The 17,429-nt window shown below is 47.5% G+C and overlaps 1 protein-coding gene across 5 annotated transcripts in view; it reads left to right on the top strand.

The window, feature by feature from the left end:
* ACSF3 (acyl-CoA synthetase family member 3) overlaps window positions 1–17,429 on the top strand; it is a 113,159-nt gene that overhangs the window by 26,528 nt on the left and 69,202 nt on the right. For all 5 annotated transcript variants that reach the window (XM_054049332.1, XM_054049330.1, XM_054049333.1 and 2 more), the window contains one exon: window positions 12,507–12,619. In XM_054049332.1, the coding sequence (XP_053905307.1) occupies window positions 12,507–12,619 (113 nt within the window). The remainder of the gene's footprint in view (window positions 1–12,506; window positions 12,620–17,429) is intronic.

Here is a 17,429-nt window from a genome sequence, read left to right as displayed (position 1 = left end):
TTAACCTGTAATACATGAGCAAGCAGGAAGCCTAGTGTTCAGCTGAGAATCAGGCCTGCTGGAGAGATCGGTGAGGTGTATGCTGTGCATTCAGTGACTGAGGGCTCTCTGAACCTGCTTTCCTTTTAACTGAAGGGCCTATCCACCCTTCATTCTGAGGGCATCATCTGACCTTCCTCCACCTCTTCCTGATGAGGAGAGAGGCACGCTGCATCAAGGTGGAATTTATTTCTTTAGAATGATCTGTTGCAGATTCACTGGTTTTTAACAGAATTGGCTCGCTGCTTTTTGTTTCGATTCAATGAGGAGCAGTCACAGACTGGCTCAGGCTCTTCAGAGCCTCCAGCGCAACCTGAAGTCTTTGATGGAAAAGGTGGATTGGTCCAGCGCCCCCACTTCTGCGGCAAGTCCCAGGGAGGGGCCTGTCCCCCAATTGTATCCAGGTCTGGTATCTCAGTTAGATTCTCCCCCAGCTAGCAAAGTGCACAAGGCTGGGTACTTGAGATAGGATGTCTGTTCACTCTTATTTTAGTGCAGGTGTATTGCTCCTTTACAACCTAATACCTCCGGTTCTGTGACTGTACGGAGGTTGGAGATCAATTTTAGAGGTCACCACATGGGAGGCTGCTGCTGGAAGTAGTTCTGATCTGGCCCTCCAGCACTGTTGGTTAAATGTGTAAGGTTCAGCACAAGCAGCTTCTTGTGGACAAGGTTTGTCTTGCTGCTTTTCTCTCTGAGGCTGTTCTGACCCTACAAGTCAGGTCTCATTGGTCCTGGTTTGAGAATGTGCTGTCACTGCATATTCATCGAGAAAAAGAACCTCTCTCACCTGTGAGCACGAATTTGAGGAGTAACTACATCACTAAACCAGGTCCGCCCCCTTCTGGGCAGATAAGTGACTGAGCATTCACAATGTAGCCGAGGGGCTTAGAATGCCATTGCATTCACTCGAAGGACAGTTAGCCCAGCTGATCTCCTGCTGAATGGTCTTGGTGCCTATGGAGGGTTATGAATGTGGCCAGTCCAGACATAGCCAAAATTTGCTTTCTGGTGCATCTTCCTCCCCCTGCCTTTGCTCCACACAGCTTTTGAATCTTTGTGATGTTTCCTCTTTGACTTTCTTGTTACTGTTGTAGTTTTCAGTACCTAAGAGGGAGACTGAGCTAAACTGCCAAATAAATAAAGGTAAAATTCGCTGTCTTCTATTGTTGTATGCAGAGTGGTGGCCATGTCAGACTCAGGTTATTAGAGAGACAAGGGCGGGGAGGGCCCAACGTCAGTTGGTGAGAGAGAAGCTTGGGTCAGAACACAGCCCCCCCCTCAGCTGAGCAGCACAGGCCACCAAGAACACATGGCTCCAGCACTCAGCATGGACTGCCTGTGGAGTACTGTCTCAATTGCAGGCGGTTGTTTTCTATCTTCAAAGTTGTCTATGGCACCCAAGTTACCTGAGGGGACCGAACACCTTGCCAGGCGTTGTCATCACTCCCCACGACAGCTCAATTCCACTGGAGCAAAACTCTCTCCTGGGAGGGAGCCTCATGCATACAGGAGATGGAGCTTTCTCGGACTCTGGCTGATGAACCTGGAAATCACTCAGGATCAGAACAAAATGCAAATGCACTTCTCCAACCTTGCTGTCCCCCAATAACACACTCAGTGATCATCCCCCTCCTACACCAAATCTCACCCCTGCTGACTAGAAGACAGAGCAAGTATGAGAATTATTTTGTCGCAGGCACACTTTGTAATTTTGTGAGGTGCCTGGATACCACAATGATGGGCACAGTATAAACACTAAGGCTTAGTCTGCACTACAGAGTTTGGTCAATGTAAGGCAGCTTAGGTTGACATAACTATGTAAGTGTACACATGTAGTGGATGCGGGACTCGCCCCTGTGGCGGCCCCTGCTGGTCGCCCGTGGAACTAGTGTTCTAGCCGTTGGAGCGCCCTCTGCAGGTCAATTTTCCCTGTTGCTGGCCCCCTATCCCTCCCAGACCCTGGTGCCCCCTCCCTTGGGTGCTGCCTCCTGGCAGTACCCCCCACTCTCTGGGCTCTCCTCCCAAGGGAATTCCCACCCTCTGTCCCCACCTTGCCTCAGTGTTCACTGCCAGTCCTCATCTAGCCCCCACACTCTGGGGCAGACTTCAATCCATATCAGTCGTCATTGGCAAGGGGGGGTTGAACCTGCTGCCTCCACCTACCCCCGGGCTGCATCTCTGCAACCCCAGTACCTTTTCAGGCCTTTGGCTAGGCCTGCAGCCTGGGCGTTTTCCAAGTGGGAGCTCCCTGGCTCCCTTGCCCTATTCCCCAGCACTGCTCTACTCCAGTACCTTACTCAAGTCCCAGGCAGCCAGGCCCTTCTCTCTCTGCGTCTAGAGAGAGACTGCCTGTGCTCCTGGCCCACAGCCTCCTTATAGGGCCAGCTGTGGCTACTTCCCTGATCAGCCCAGGTTTTCCCCTACCACAGCCCTCTCCCAGGGCTGTTTTAAGCCCTTCAGGGCAGGAGCAGGTGGCCACCCCACTACGACACACTACAGCCTTGCTCCTGTCGATGTAAGTGCCCTACCAACACCAACATCCTAACTCCACCTCCATGACAGGCGTAGGGCTTATGTCAGTGTAGCTAGGGTGAGGCAGTGTCTACTGGGTTACTTACATCAGCTGTTGGCTCTCATTCTTGTCAATTTTATGGCTCCATGCAGGAGCTGTGAAATTGACAAGAAAGCTGGGCTGTCACCCTGGGATGGGGCGGGGGCTCCAGGTAGAGCCTGGCTGCTTCCAGCTCCCAGCCGGGCTGTTGCCCGGGCACCCCACTCCCCACCGGGCTGCTCCCCGTCCTCCCTATGGCTGCACCAAGGCTCCCTGCTCCCCGCCAGGAGCCTGGGCAGCTGCACCAAGGCACCTGAGTGCATCCTGGCTCCTGGCTACACGGAGGCTTTCCGGGCTCCCCACTGGGAGTCCAGCAACCGACCAGACCTGGGCAAAGAGCTCCCGGTAAGGAGCTGCGTGCAGAGCTGAGAGGCTCTTGCACCCTCCCCCCCACGCCCCCTTTTTCAGTTAGCGAAAGTGCTCCCACTGAGGACGTGCACCACCGAAAGCAGGAGGGTAGTGTGGACATGAACCGCTGCAGCAATTACTGTGGTGGTTGCAAGTTGACCTAACATAGGTCGACTTAAGTTTATAGTGTAGACATACCTTAAGGTGGGGCAGAGAGAGAGAGATGATTTCATTGCCTTTGTAGTCAGTAGGAAAAGTGAGAGTAACCACCAGAACGAGAGAGAAGTTTTCCAAGGGATAAAGGTGAAAAAGAAGTGAGAGTGAGGGTGACACCGGAACAGGCGAAAGAGAATAATTAGACCTGGAGACAGAGTCCCCGTGACTGGATTGCTGACACTCTAGAATAAACTGACCCTATGGGCATAATGAGAGTACCCCCAGCAGAGACAATAGCCAAGGCCTGGAGAAGTCCTAGTAACAGATCACACACGCATGCACACACACATCTCCATATATAAAGGGATTGCGGTAGAAATAGACAGCTACAGACCTGTCAGTCTAACCTCTGTGTTGGAAAATACTGTAGAGGGAAGAGTAAGGGATGACTTGAACAGGTATGGGTTACTTGGAGATACTTGGTTTGGATTTACAAAAGGGAGATTCTGATAAACAAGTTTGATTAATTTATTTCAGGAAGTGCCAGTTGAAAAGCAGGTGGGTGAAGCAGAGAGCTAATTTACTTGGGTTTTGAAAAGGCTTTTGATCCAGTATCCTGTTAGAGGCTAATGTCTAAGGGTATCCAAGCACAGTACAATGTTGAGGGTGAAATTTTCAACAGGATAAATAGGTTAATGGCTTGGTAACAAAGGAGTGGGGGTTAATTGGGACAGTTCCTGTGGCAAAGGGGTATTAAAAGGGGGAGTTCTGCACAGATTAGTGCTGAGTTCACACCTGTTCATGCTCACCATTGACCTCTGGAAGGGAGTGTGCTGCAAGGTGGGCAAAACTTTAGAGAACACGGAGTGGGGAGGGCCAGCCAGTCCTAAAAAGGAGACACTGGATTCAGTGAGACCTAGAAACAATAGAGGCAACAGTGGATTAGGAACGGATGCAGTGTAATATATCCAAGTGCTAGTAAGGTTTGAAAGGAGGAGATCACACTGGTACTGCACAAAATGCTGCAGAGACCACGCATGGAGGGTCTGACACTGTCAGGGCATCATATTACAGGGAGAAGATTGAAGGACTGGGACAGAACAGAGCAGCCAGGAGGATCAAGGGACGCGGGTTATAATAACTATTCCAGAGGATACAAAATTCAGAAAGCACCAGCCATTCAGGGAGTTCAGGGAAACTTCCTTACACAGAGGGTAATGGATCTGCAGAACAGACTCCCAAAGAAACTGCATCTGTAAACATATTAAAAAAGGGTTTAGATGAGCAAAAGCATGACATGGGACAAAATCTAGACAGAGGTTGACAGCTCTCAGTGTACTGCTGTCTGGCGCTATTACCGTCTTTATTAAAAAATTAGCAATGGATCACTCTGCTAAATAGGGGAAATCAAGTGGCAAACACCTCTGAAAATTGAAGAGATTCCAGGACAGCAGCCTTTGAAGCCTTGCCTTCTCTCCCCCGACATTTCTCTCTGTCGCAACCACCAGGGCCGTCCCGCCGATGGCAGTGAGGGTGGCAGAGCCGGCATAAGCAAAGAATTGGCAGCTCCCCAGCATTTTGGCCACCATGTCCATGGGCTCTCTGGCCATATTGAGAGCTGAAGTCACCCCCCAACACAGCAAATACGAGGGCAGTGGGGAAGTGTTAAAAAGCCACAACCCGAGATGTTTTGACTCTGTGAATGGCAGATCTGTGCTCCTCTGAAAAGCCCACATTCCATTTGACATACTGAGGTATCTGTGTTAAAAGTAACCCTTCCCCCTGCCCCCCCCCCCCCCACACACGTCTAATCCCCGTTAGATTTAGAGCAGGAGCAGTAGCAAGAGCAAAATGCTTCATTATTTGCAGTTTCCATAAGCTCTTGCCTCAGCGGTGACTTGGCCCCCAGCCTCCCTTCTTGATATAGCTGGTTTCTGAGGGGTCGAGAGCTCTAAAAGCCACTCTCTTGGGAACTCTGTCATGCCACCTGGAACATCCCTGACAGCCTGGCCTCAAGGGAGGGTTTGCTTGCCAGCCGAAGCATAGCTCTGAAGGTGCAGGGGAGAGAGGGGAGAGCCTGTATTTTCAAAAGGAGAAAAGATGAAAGATTCGAAAGATAAATGTTTGCTTGTATATGGTTAAAACCCTGTTTAAAATGCCTCTGTTTTCACCAGCTCTCATTCTAATCCCCCTGGTGCTGTTACTGTGAAGGGAAATGAATAATTCATGGACAGAGAATGCCTCACTGGGCCTAATCACCACTTTAATTGGAGGTTTAGATCAGAGGCGGCTAATAGCTCCTACAGCGGGGACTCCATGTATTGTTGACAGTGAGATCGCTGAGTGCCTTATCGTTGGCCTGTTTCAATTCTCCCAGGACGCCACCACACATACCAGCAGCAAGGTCCCCAGATACCGAAGGACGTAGACCACAAGGCCAATTAAATTTATCTGGGAAGAGCTGACAACTTTTTTAAACAGAGGAGAACTGGTGAAAGAATAATAGGGTCACTCTCCTTTCTGACTGCAGCCTGTCTGATGCGGACTGAGCTGACACTGTGTGGGCATGTTGCCAGCATTTCTTAACATGCATGAGCGGATGAATTGGGAGGTGTTGAGGGGGAAGGTGCGGTGGTTTCTCCCCAGTTCTAGTCCTGAATTCTGACCAGTACTAAAAGGAAGTCAATGCTGGTTTTTACTCACCATCTTCTTGTAATCTAATTCTGGTCTCCACTGACTCAAATGGAGTTACTCCTGATTTACATGGCAGTGAGCTCAGAATCCGTCTGGTCTTTATTTTAAAATGCCACATGGGCCTGAGAAGCTCAAGTCATTGTCTTTGCATGAAGACTTTAATTATAATGTTGTGTTCATGTAGCTGCTATTCACATTGTCAGCATTTTCGGACCATTTTCAAAGGTTTATCATTTTTGTTTAACACCAAAAAGACACTTTATGGATGGAGTGTGATAAACCAGCTTCCAAGCTAGTGGGGACTTGTTTTACATATTAGTTTTATTTTAGCTGTATAGGAAATAAATTGATGGAGCTATTTATTAGCGTAATGTGAGCAGAAACCTCCTTCTCCCCCAATATGAAATCACTGCTGTGCTCAAGGAAGACCCCATAAGAACAGCCATACTGGGTCAGACCAGAGGTCCATCTAGCCCAGTATCCTGTCATCTGACAGTGGACAGTGCCAGATGCCCCAGAGGGAATGAACAGAACAGGGAATCATCAAGTGATCCATCCTGTTGCCCATTCCCCGCTTTTGGCAATAAAAGGCTAGGGATACCATCCCTGCCCATCCTGGCTAATAGCCATTGATGGACCTATCCTCCATGAACTTATCTAGTTCTTTTTGAATCCTGTTATAGTCTTGGCCTTCACAGCATCCTCTGGCAAAGAGTTCCACAGGTTGACTGTGCGTTGTGTGAAGAAATACTTCCTTTTGTTTGTTTTAAACCTGCTGCCTGTTAATTTCATTTAGTGACCCCTAGTTTGCGTGTTATGAGAAGGAGTAAATAATACTTTTTCTCCACACCAGCCATGATTTTATAGACCTCTATCATATCCCCCCTTAGTCGTCTGTTTTCCAAGCTGAAAAGTCCCAGTTTTATTAATCTCTCCTCATACGGAAGCCGTTCCATATCCCTAATCATTTTTGTTGCCCTTTTCCAAACGTTTTCCAATTCCAGTATACCTTTTTTGAGATGGGGCGACCACATCTGCACGCAGTATTCAAGGTGTGGGTGTACCATGGATTTATATAGAGGCAAAATGATATTTTCTATCTTATTATCTATCCCTTTCTTGATGATTCCCAACATTCGGTTTGATTTTTTTGACTGCCGCTGCACATTGAGTGGATGTTTTCAGAGAACTAGCCACAACCACCCAAATGAAAACAAGGCTGGGAGCACATGCCGTGATTGTGAATCGTACACAGTCTTGTATGGGAAGAACAGCAATCCTTTGTTCCTTTTTTTTAATTAGAGTTGGAAAAATCAATATTAAAATCACAGTGGGACTAGCTGCCTCTTGGAATTGATTGTAGGAGCCTTTCACCACTAGGGTCACCAGTTCAAATCCAGAGCAATAATGGCAAAAAGTCATTCCCGTCTGATGGCTGTGTGCTGGCCTGTGTAGAATGAGTTGCATCTCAGACCAGTTCCTAGTGGGCAAGTGTGCACAACGCAAACACCACCATCATCACAGTTGATGATGTAAGGAACAGGGGGAGAAGGATAGTAGCTAAGGGTATAATTTTCAAATGTGTCTCAGGGACTTTAGCATCAAAGTTCCATTTTCAGAAAAAGCCAATGAGACTTTCCCTAAGTACTCAAAATTCGTAGATGCATAGAGAGTAAAGCAAGAAGAGATCATTTGCTCATCAAGTCTGACCTCCTGTATATCACAAACCATTAAATTTCACCCAGTTACACCTGTATCGAGGCCAATAACTTGTTTGGCTAAAGTATATCTTCTGGAAAGCCATCCAGTCTTGATTTGAAGACTTTAAGAGATGGAGAATCCATCACTTTCCTTGTTAGTTTGTGCCAATGATTTATCACTCTCACCGTTAAAAGTTTCTAATGATAATTTATGTGACTTTAGCTTCCAACTATTGGTTCTTGTTCTGCCTTTCTCTGCTCGGTTAAAGAGCCCTTTAGTATCTCATATTTTCTCCCCAAGAAGGGGAGGAAGAAAAAGGAAGTGGGACATAGGCTCCTATGTCATGTAAGTGTTTTTGAAAATGTTGTCCCAAGAAATCAGGGTGTACCCCAACATGCTACAATGTGTCCGGCTTTTCAGGTATTTGCCATATTTTTGGTAACTTATGACATGACCTTGAGTGCTCCCAAAATTCACTAGGAGAAGTCTATCTGTTCAAAATATATTAGTATCAGTAGGCAGCACCATCTCCAATGGAATGGGATAAGTGCTTAGGTCAGTCAGTCTCTTTTTGTATTCTGGTGTAATCCGTGCTGACCAGATGAGATGGAATACGTTTCCTCAGCCTGGCAGGCCTTTTGGGGCTGTTATGAAAACAGTTCAAACCGAACATAAGAACAGCTATACTGGGTCAGACCAAAGGTTCATCAAGCCCAGTATCCTGTCCTCTGACAGTGGCCAATGGCAGGTGCCCCCCAAAGGGAATTAACAGACAGGTTATCATCAAGTGATCCATGCCCTGTCCCCCTCTCCCAGCTCCTGGCAAACAGAGGCTAGGGACACCATTCCTGCCCATCCTGGCTAATAGCCATTGATGGACCTATCTTCCATGAATCTATCTAGCTCCCTTTTGAACCCCGTTATAGTATTGGCCTTCACAACACCCTCTGGCAAGGAGTTCCAGAGGTTGACAGTGCATTGTGTGAAAAAATACTTTCTTGTGTTTGTTTTAAACCTGCTACTTATTAATTTCATTTGGTGACCCCTTGTTCTTGTATTATGAGAAGGAGTAAATAACACTGTCTCTATACCACTCATGACTTTATAGACCTCTATCATATCCACCCTTAGTTTCCTCTTTTCCAAGCTGAAAAGTCCCAGTGTTATTAATCTCTCCTCATATGGCAGCTCTTCCATACCTCTAATCATTTTTGTTGCCCTTTTCTGATCCTTTTCCAATTCCAATACATCTTTTTTGAGATGGGGCAACCACATCTGCACGCAGTATTCAAGGTATGAGCGTGCCATGGATTTATATAGAGGCAATATGATATTTTATGTCTTATTATCTATCCCCTTCTTGATGATTCCCAACATTCTGTTCGCTTTTTTGACTGCCGCTGCACATTGAGTGGATGATTTCAGAAAACTATCCACAGTGACTCCAAGATCTCTTTCTTGAGTGGTAACAGCTAATTTAGACCCCATCATTTTATATGTACAGTTAGGATTATGTTTTCCAATGTGCATTACTTTGCATTTAGAAACATTACGTTTCATCTGCCATTTTGTTGCCCAATCGCCCAGTTTTGTGAGATCCTTTTGTAGCTCTTCACAGTCTGCCTGGGACTTAACTATCTTGAGTAGTTCTATATCATCTGCAAATTTTGCCACCTCACTGTTTACTCCTTTTTCCAGATCATTTATAAATATGTTAAATAGGACTGGGCCCAGTACAGATCCCTGGGGGACACCACTATTTATCTCTCTCCATTCTGAAAACTGACCATTTATTCCAGGGTTTCTCAAACAGGGGTCGCCGCTTGTGTAGGGAAAACCCCTGGTGGGCCGGTGTGAGCCCCGTCCGCAGGTCCGGCCGATCGCGGCTCCCACTGGCCGCGGATCGCTGCTCCAGGCCAATGGGAGCTGCTGGAAGCGGCAGCCAGTAAGTCCCTCAGCCCATGATGCTTCCGGCAGCTCCCATTGGCCTGGAGCAGCGATCCGCGGCCAGTGGGAGCCGCGATTGGCCGGACCTGCGGACGGGGCTCACACCGGCCCACCTGGGGCTTTCCCTACACAAGTGGCGACCCCTGTTTGAGAAACCCTGATTTATTCCTACCCTTTGTTTCCTATCTTTTAACCAGTTACCAATCCATGAGAGAACCTTCCCTCTTATCCCATGACTGCTTATTTTGCTTAAGAGCCTTTGGTGAGGGACCTTGGCAAAGACTTTCTGAAAATCTAAATACACTCTATCCACTGGATCCCCCTTGTCCACATGCTTGTTGACCCCCTCAAAGAATTCTAGTAGATTGGTGAGGCATGATTTCCCTTTACAAAACCCATGTTGACTCTTCCCCAACAAATTACGTTCATCTCTGTGTCTGACAATTCTGTTCTTTACCATAGTTTCAACCAGTTTGCCTGGTACGGAAGTGAGGCTTCCCGGCCTGTAGTTGCCGGGGTCACACGTCTAATCATAATTGGGTGTATATAGTAGATGATCTTTATATTGTGAGAAACTTTAAAGCCTGTATCCCACTTGCAACAGGAACCCATCCCTTACCTGCCATGGAGTTTCCTGTTTGTTACTTGCCAGATTTGCTAATTGTTAGGGTAGTTTTGTTGCAATCAAATCTCTCTCCCTCATAGCCCATCTGCTGCTGGTTGATCCTGCAGGGAAGTCATAAATCTAGACGCATCATATCCGTGTCCATGGCAACTGACTGATGTGACAAACACGGGATTGTGATGTCACAAATACAGGATCACTGGAGGTTCAAACAGAAAGAGAGGATCAGTAGTGAGGAAGAAGCCCCTTGGACCCAAATGCCTGAATTACAGACGATAACGGAGGGAGTCAGAAAATGACTGTTTGCTGCAGTGTGGAATTCCAGTTCTAATATCGTCTGACATGGACTGTATTGTTACCATGCTGGTGGCTGCAGATGATTTGCCTCCCCTTCTGCTGCCACCCTCACTGCCATCAGTGACGCTTGCACTGGTGGTAGCAATGGGGATGAACATTAGGGGAGAAAAGGCGAGGGTGAGTGTTAGGTAAGCAGTGCATCATTTTTATTCCCAGAGGTGAAAATAATTATCCCCATTCCCCAGGTGGAGCAACTGAGTAACGTGAAGCACAAAGGGATGAAATGTTTTACCCAGGGCCCCAGAGAGAGACATTGTCAGAGCTTGTGATTAAAACTAGAGAGCCTGGCTCCCTGCCCTGTGCTCCAGTCCCTGTGCCTCTCAACTCTAACTACCATGTTAGAATGCTGGAGCCAGCTGATTAGTTGTCAGGGATGTCAACCCAATTCCCAGCAAATGTGTGTCTCATTCTGTATCATTTTTACATCTAATTGCATTTCCTAACCGCAGTGAAATACACCAGGCCAAGCGTTTCAAGGGAATTACTGCCCTCGTCAGCCTGGTGCCCTGGTAACACCACCTGCTATGTGCTGCGATCACCCATGGAATGCCCTCCATGTTCTGTTTGCTTTCATCTGACTTGCCCTGGGGAGTGGGTGGCTGTGTACTGGGTCAGGGTTCAGGATCACTTGCTTAGATTAGTTGCCTCCTGGTGAAATAATCCTATTCTGTTTGATCACCGACGTTTTCTGCATGGAACTCTTCTCTCTCGGCACATGAAGCTGCTTGCCGCCGAACCTGGCTTAGAAAAATAATCACTTTCCACTGCCAGTTTCTCAGCTATTCAGACTAATAACTCCTCACCACTGCTGTCCCCTCTCTCTGCCAGCCAGGGAAAGCAGCCTTGCTAGCTGGAAAGCTTGGCGTGGAATTTGCTAATTGTGACATTGAGCATTGGACTGGAACTCTAGGGGCAGCTTTATAAAGCATCAGTTGGGTGCCTTTAAAACTCTGGCTCCCTAGTTAGTGTCTGTAGAACTATTTATCCCATTAAATGTTCAGTGAAGTGTAATGTTATGAATTCCTACACAGACCTGTCCCGTGCTCCCCACCCGCAGAGCACTCGCAGCTGACCTCTCCTCCATTGCCCGTTCTGCTTTAGACTTCAGCATTCACTGTCATATAAATCGCAGGAGTTGAAGGTACAAAGTGTCGAAGTGAGGACGGCCTTCTACCAGCGCGTGCTTATGAGATGCACAGTCAAGCCCTTTGTGTAACCACAAACAGCACCTACAACCTCGGGCTGTGCCACTATGAACCAAGGCCACCACTGAATGAGCTTGCCAGTGCCTTGGGGTTAGAGAGTTCTGCAGCAAAGCTGCCTTGTTTCTCTCCGTGGGTTAGGACATTTAGTGAATTGGATAGTTAGGATCCTGCTGTCTGGAGTTTTTGGAGGCACTTGGGGACTGGACCATAGGCAGGTGTTCCTGACACTGTCCGATTTCCCGGCTTTGAAAACTGAAACCTGTAGAATAATAATGTGTTTTGAACTCTGCTTTTCCCCTTTGGTGTTTTATATGCAGCATATTGATGCAAATAAAATGGAGATAATCCCTGGCAGTTCTTACATCTCTGTGCCTTTGCCACCCTGTCAAGTCCGGGTGGTAAGAAGTCGAGAGCAGCTGTAACAATCATCGTGCTCTTTCTTTTCGTGTGTATGCTTGTTTTCCCCCCCCTTTTTTTTAAATACAGCTTCATTACTGAGCTACGAAGCTGTGCCGACATTTGGTCTGACCTCAGAGAGTGACTGGAAGGGACCTGCTCCGATATGGAGACATGTTCGCTTTTCTAGGCATTTCCTACAGTGCCTCCTTCAGTGAACGACTGAATAACACAGGAGAAGGTTTTGCAAGCATGTGTGTGATGTGTGTTTGCATCACCTCATGTGATCGCCGTCTCCGTAGAGGGTAGCCTCCTGTTCTGTGGCTGCACAGTGCCACCCTGCAGAGCTCAGCTGCAGAAGAGCAGTCCCTTTCTTCCATGTACCACCCAACTCTCTCTCATTCCCCCTTGTTTCCTTTCCCAGGATCTGTGGGGACCCCGCTGCCAGGGGTGGAAGTGCGCATTGCCACGGAGCGCTTGAGCAGGAAAGGTCCTTCCTACACCATCCACGCTCAAGGAGATGAACGTGACACAAAGGTAGCATGCAGCCATGTTGTCTGCTTCTGTCTCTTGTCTCTGTGACAATCTGCTAGGGTTCCCAGAGCTGAGTCGCTGCATTACCTCTCCCAGCCTCAGCAAGTGGGAGCCTCGCTGATGCTAAGCTGGGTGTATCAGCTCCCTGACACACCAGCTTGTCGCCCTGCCATCAAACTGCTAGGACTCCATCAGTCCAAATCTTGCCTTGCAGTAATTAGTGAATCCCGATTCCCGAGTCCCTCAGAGTCATGTATCTGCAGTGCTCAGTCCCTCTCACTGTAGCGCTCACAAAACCCCAGCAAGTTTGCCACCCCTTTAAAGGGCGAGAACACAGCAGCCTAGTAAGGTAACTGGGATGGGCAAACCCTCCACATCAATCAAAGCTGGGGTTGGTTTATAGTAAAGTAAGTTTCTGAATAAGAGGGCGTAGGTTTGAGTGATATCAGGTGTAAGGAATAAAGATAGAAATGATTACAAACACAAGTAAGGAAATGCTTCTAGGATTTCAGTCTAAATTAACTAGTGTCCTTAGACTAGAGTCCTTTGTTCAAAGAAGTTTGTCTCTCCGGTCTTTCTTCCAGCATGGCTGACCTGTGTTTTAGCCAAGACTCTTCACAGAGCTCGGAGTGCTTGGGTCCTTTGTCTCCTCAGGTGCAGGGTAACTTAGAGGTTCTCTCTCCCCAGATCCGGTTCCTTTTCCTTGCTGGGTGTAGGCTCCATATTAGCTCCTCCCCCGCTGATGATTTTTACAATGCAGTGATCTCTTCCTGCAACCTCTGATTCCAATGAATAGCCCATTGAATTTGGACACACCTGGCTTGAGGTGCTGGCCTCTTTCCTTGTCTGGAAATACCCTGTTTATCAACTCACCCTGACCTGCCTGGTGTAAACACGTTTTAGTTACCTATTTCCAGCACATCTGTAAAATTCTGTGTGGATTAACCGTGCATAAATCATGCAAGAATATTAATGATCAGTGAGTTATTAGTTTTCCAGTGATCTATTACATGCTTCTTTTGGGTAAAGATCATGACAACAGTGTGACACTGGTATTGGGTTGCTCTTTGGGTCCTGCTCTCAGTGAAAATTATTAAAACACTTCTCCCTTTCCCCAGAGACCCAGAAAGAGGCAGACACTCTTGCTATCCCTAGTGACGCACTGATATTCGTTAGTCTCGTTTCTTTATTGTATACTATATTATTATTATTATGTGGTCACTGGAACTGTTGAAGAATCGATTAGACAAATACCTGTCAGGGTATGGTCTAGCTAATACTTAGTCCTGCCTCATTGCAGGAGACTGGAAAGACGACCTCTCGTGGTCCCTTCCAGTCCTACATTTCTAGGATTCTTTGATTATTCCATGTGTGGCACTTTACAGACCAAACAAGTAACTGTCCTTGCCCTAAGCAGCTTGCAGCATATAGACCAGACCTCTGTATGTAGGTTTGGAGCAGCAGGCAGAGTGCATCTTAGACACAACACCTTCCTCCTCTTTCCCACCCCCCAATTGCCAGGGTGCCCTTCACCTGGCTTCCCTTTTGTGCCCTCATTGTAGTTGCGATTCATGTTACTTACTGTAGATCAATAACCATGGGATCTGCAGGCTCACTCAAGTAAATAAGTGTGTACGTGAGAGGAATTACACCAGCAACCACTTATGTGTGGGTGCAAAGCAGGGAGGCCAGTCTTTGAAAGCTGGCCCCAGACGAAGGAATGGCAGAGTTACTGGACTCTCTAGTAAACCAGGTTAGTTTCTCCTGTAGCCATGTGGATGCCAGGGGTTCTAGCGGAGTTCCTGATGAGCACAGGAAATACTTGCTTACACTGCTCATGTAACTACTGGTGACAAGCTCAAAGAAAACTTCTTAACTCTGTCTCCTGTAAATCACGATTGAGGTGGTTCTCTATGCTGGAGCCTGGCCGGAAGAGCTGGTGGGGCTGCTGTGGGTTGGGACTGAGGTGCACCTGTACAGTGAGAAGGCCAGAACTGGAAAAGCAGTGAGGGAGAGGCATAACTGGATTGAAATCCATTTGAAGAGCTGTGTGTGGGGAGGTCAGACTGCATCTACCCTCAGTGTGCCACGCTGCAGCCAGCACTATGAGACTCCTTTTCATTTGTATAAAAAATCCCTAGATTAACTAAGAGAGGTTTAAAAAAAAGTGAAAGCTTGTCAGGGCATTCTGGCACCTTGATAGACTTATGGAGCCTGTCTGTTAGCAAAACCAGCATGAAGATCTGGGCAGGAAAGGGACTTACTATGCGTCTAGCTGTAATTACTGTTGGCCTGCGCGTTAAATGACCTTGTTTTGCTGAGAGCTGGGCAGGGTAGAGGACTCTTAAAATGACCCTGTGGGCAGTTTAACATGTGAGAAGTTGTGTCCCATTTTTGTCACATCATTGCTAGAGAGAGCCTGGAAATCTGTTTGCTTTCTTATTTCTGACTCCTGGTCTTAGAGTTACATGTCGGTCCTTTTTCACTTGCACTGGCTGGGGACATGAAATGTAAACCATTTGTCCAGTACAATTTTCATAATGAGCCCTTACCACTGTTCACCCGGAAGAATCCCAGTGCTCTTTCCGAATTAGATCTAGAATATAAGACTCCTTTGCCCATTACAGAAATCAGTCACCTCCGGGGTGAGATGTGGTCACTGTTTTTAATGTACAGGTGAACAAAATCTATGTGGTTTTTGTTTGATTTTTGCAAAAGTCTGGACCAGAGCTAGGCTGGCTGTACACCGGGCCATCTGCTAGTCCTTGTGGGGGCACTGGATCTGGCTTTATTTAAAGGGGAAGCAGAGGAGAAGGGGAGTCCAGATTTCATGTAGCTAAACCTCAGTCGTCCGAGCCTGGCTCAGGTCCCCCCGTGGTTTCAGGGAAGTGAGGCTTTGTACTACTCTGTCTAGTTCTGAGCTGGCTGGGTTTACATACCAGGGGCCATCATTTACCCCTTTGCGCCTGCCTGTCACCTCCTCCCAATTATCCATCACTGGGCATTTCCCTCATTCGGTGCCACATACCGTATATCCCGCCAACCAAACTCCGCCCTGATGTAAGCGGTCGCAGCACATATCGAAGTCTAAATGCTCATTTGCAGTCACTGGGAGCTGCACTTGCCTACCCCAGCTCTGAAATTGGCCCCAAGCCTCTAGCTGATGCCTGACTAGAGGCTGACTTTCCATCAAAGTCTCCCTAGGGCCTTTTGAATGTTCTGCTGAGTTTGCAAGATGTCTGACTCGGAACGTACAGGGAGACAGAGATGTTTGCCTCTGGGTATTGTCCTGATCATTCTTCTAGTGTGAGTCCAAACAGCTGTCCCCATCTCTCACGCACTGCCCCTTTGCTCAGCCTTTCAATCTATTTTTTCCGTAGCCTGGCTGGAAGTTTCTGAGTACTGGAAGGGAGACTGTCCCATCTGCTTATACCTATCCTTTGAGCAGCCCCTGTGCTAATGGGGCTGAACTAAGAGATGGCTTTGTTTGTTGATCCTTACAGGTATTTCTAGTCTGTCCCATTGCTAACAGACTATTTCCAATGGCAAAGTGCAGCAGCGTACTACTGTAGTTGTCAGGAAGTGACCAAGATGGGCAGTGTGGGTGCTGCTTTGAATGCATGTCTCCGTAGATAAAATCACTGAGATGCCAGGAGTTTAATATCGTTATTACGTGGAAGCAGCCAGCCTGAGCAGCATGGCTTTATAGTCCATGGGTGTGCTGTCCACCAGGTGCTAGTCACCTGATGAGCTCAGAGACTCTCACTATGCACCTGTTCTGCTGGAAACGGCAGTGGCCTTGGCAGAGACCCAGAGAAAGTGTGTGTATGTCCTAAATTAACAATATAATTTAACGCCTTCCTGCCTGCAGTGACACACTGAAAGCCTCAACTAATGCATGTTCCTGGGCTGACGTGCTGGGGGCCTGTGTGCTGTGTACACATTTGTCTAATAATTTATATCACCAGAGTGTATTTCAGTGAAACATGCTTAAAGTAGAAAAGACCCAAATCCCCATCTCCCCGTGACAATCAAAGGGAAACATGCTGAGCTTTGTTTATACGCGATGAAACGAGGGGCTTCCTGACCGCCATGGCTCTCTCCCAGAGATCAGGATTCTGACAATATAATTTAGCCAATAATATAACCTGATGAGGTTCAAGGACAAGTGCCGAGTCCTGCACTTAGGACGGAAGAATCCCATTCACTGTTACAGACTAGGGACCAAGTGGCTAGGCACCAGTTCTGCAGAAAAGGACCTAGGGGTTACCGTGGACGAGAAGCTGGATATGAGTCAACAGTGTGCCCTTATTGCCAAGAAGGCTAACGGCATTTTGGGCTGTATAAGTAGGGGCATTGCCAGCAGATCGAGGGACGTGATCGTTCCCTTCTGTTCGACATTTGTGAGGCCTCACCTGGAGTACTGTGTCCAGTTTTGGGCCTCACACTACAAGAAGGATGTGGAAAAATTGGAAAGAGTCCAGTGGAGGGCAACAAAAATGATTAGGGGGCTGGAGCACATGACTTATGAGGAGAGGCTGAGGGAACTGGGATTGTGTAGTCTGCAGAAGAGAAGAATTAGGGGGGATTTGATAGCTGCTTTCAACTACCTGAAAGGGGGTTCCAAAGAGGATGAATCTAGACTGTTCTCAGTGGTACCAGATGACAGAACAAGGAGTGGTTTCAGAGTAGCAGCCGTGTTAGTCTGTATCCGCAAAAAGAACAGGAGTACTTGTGGCACCTTAGAGACTAACAAATTTATTAGAGCATAAGCTTTCCTGGACTACAGCCTACTTCTTCGGATGCATATAGA

Source organism: Malaclemys terrapin, chromosome 14 (genome assembly GCF_027887155.1).
Source record: "Malaclemys terrapin pileata isolate rMalTer1 chromosome 14, rMalTer1.hap1, whole genome shotgun sequence".
NCBI classification, from domain to species: Eukaryota; Metazoa; Chordata; order Testudines; family Emydidae; genus Malaclemys; species Malaclemys terrapin.
The sequence above is the reverse complement of the archived record's forward strand: the minus strand, read 5'-3'. Positions and strand labels throughout refer to the sequence as shown.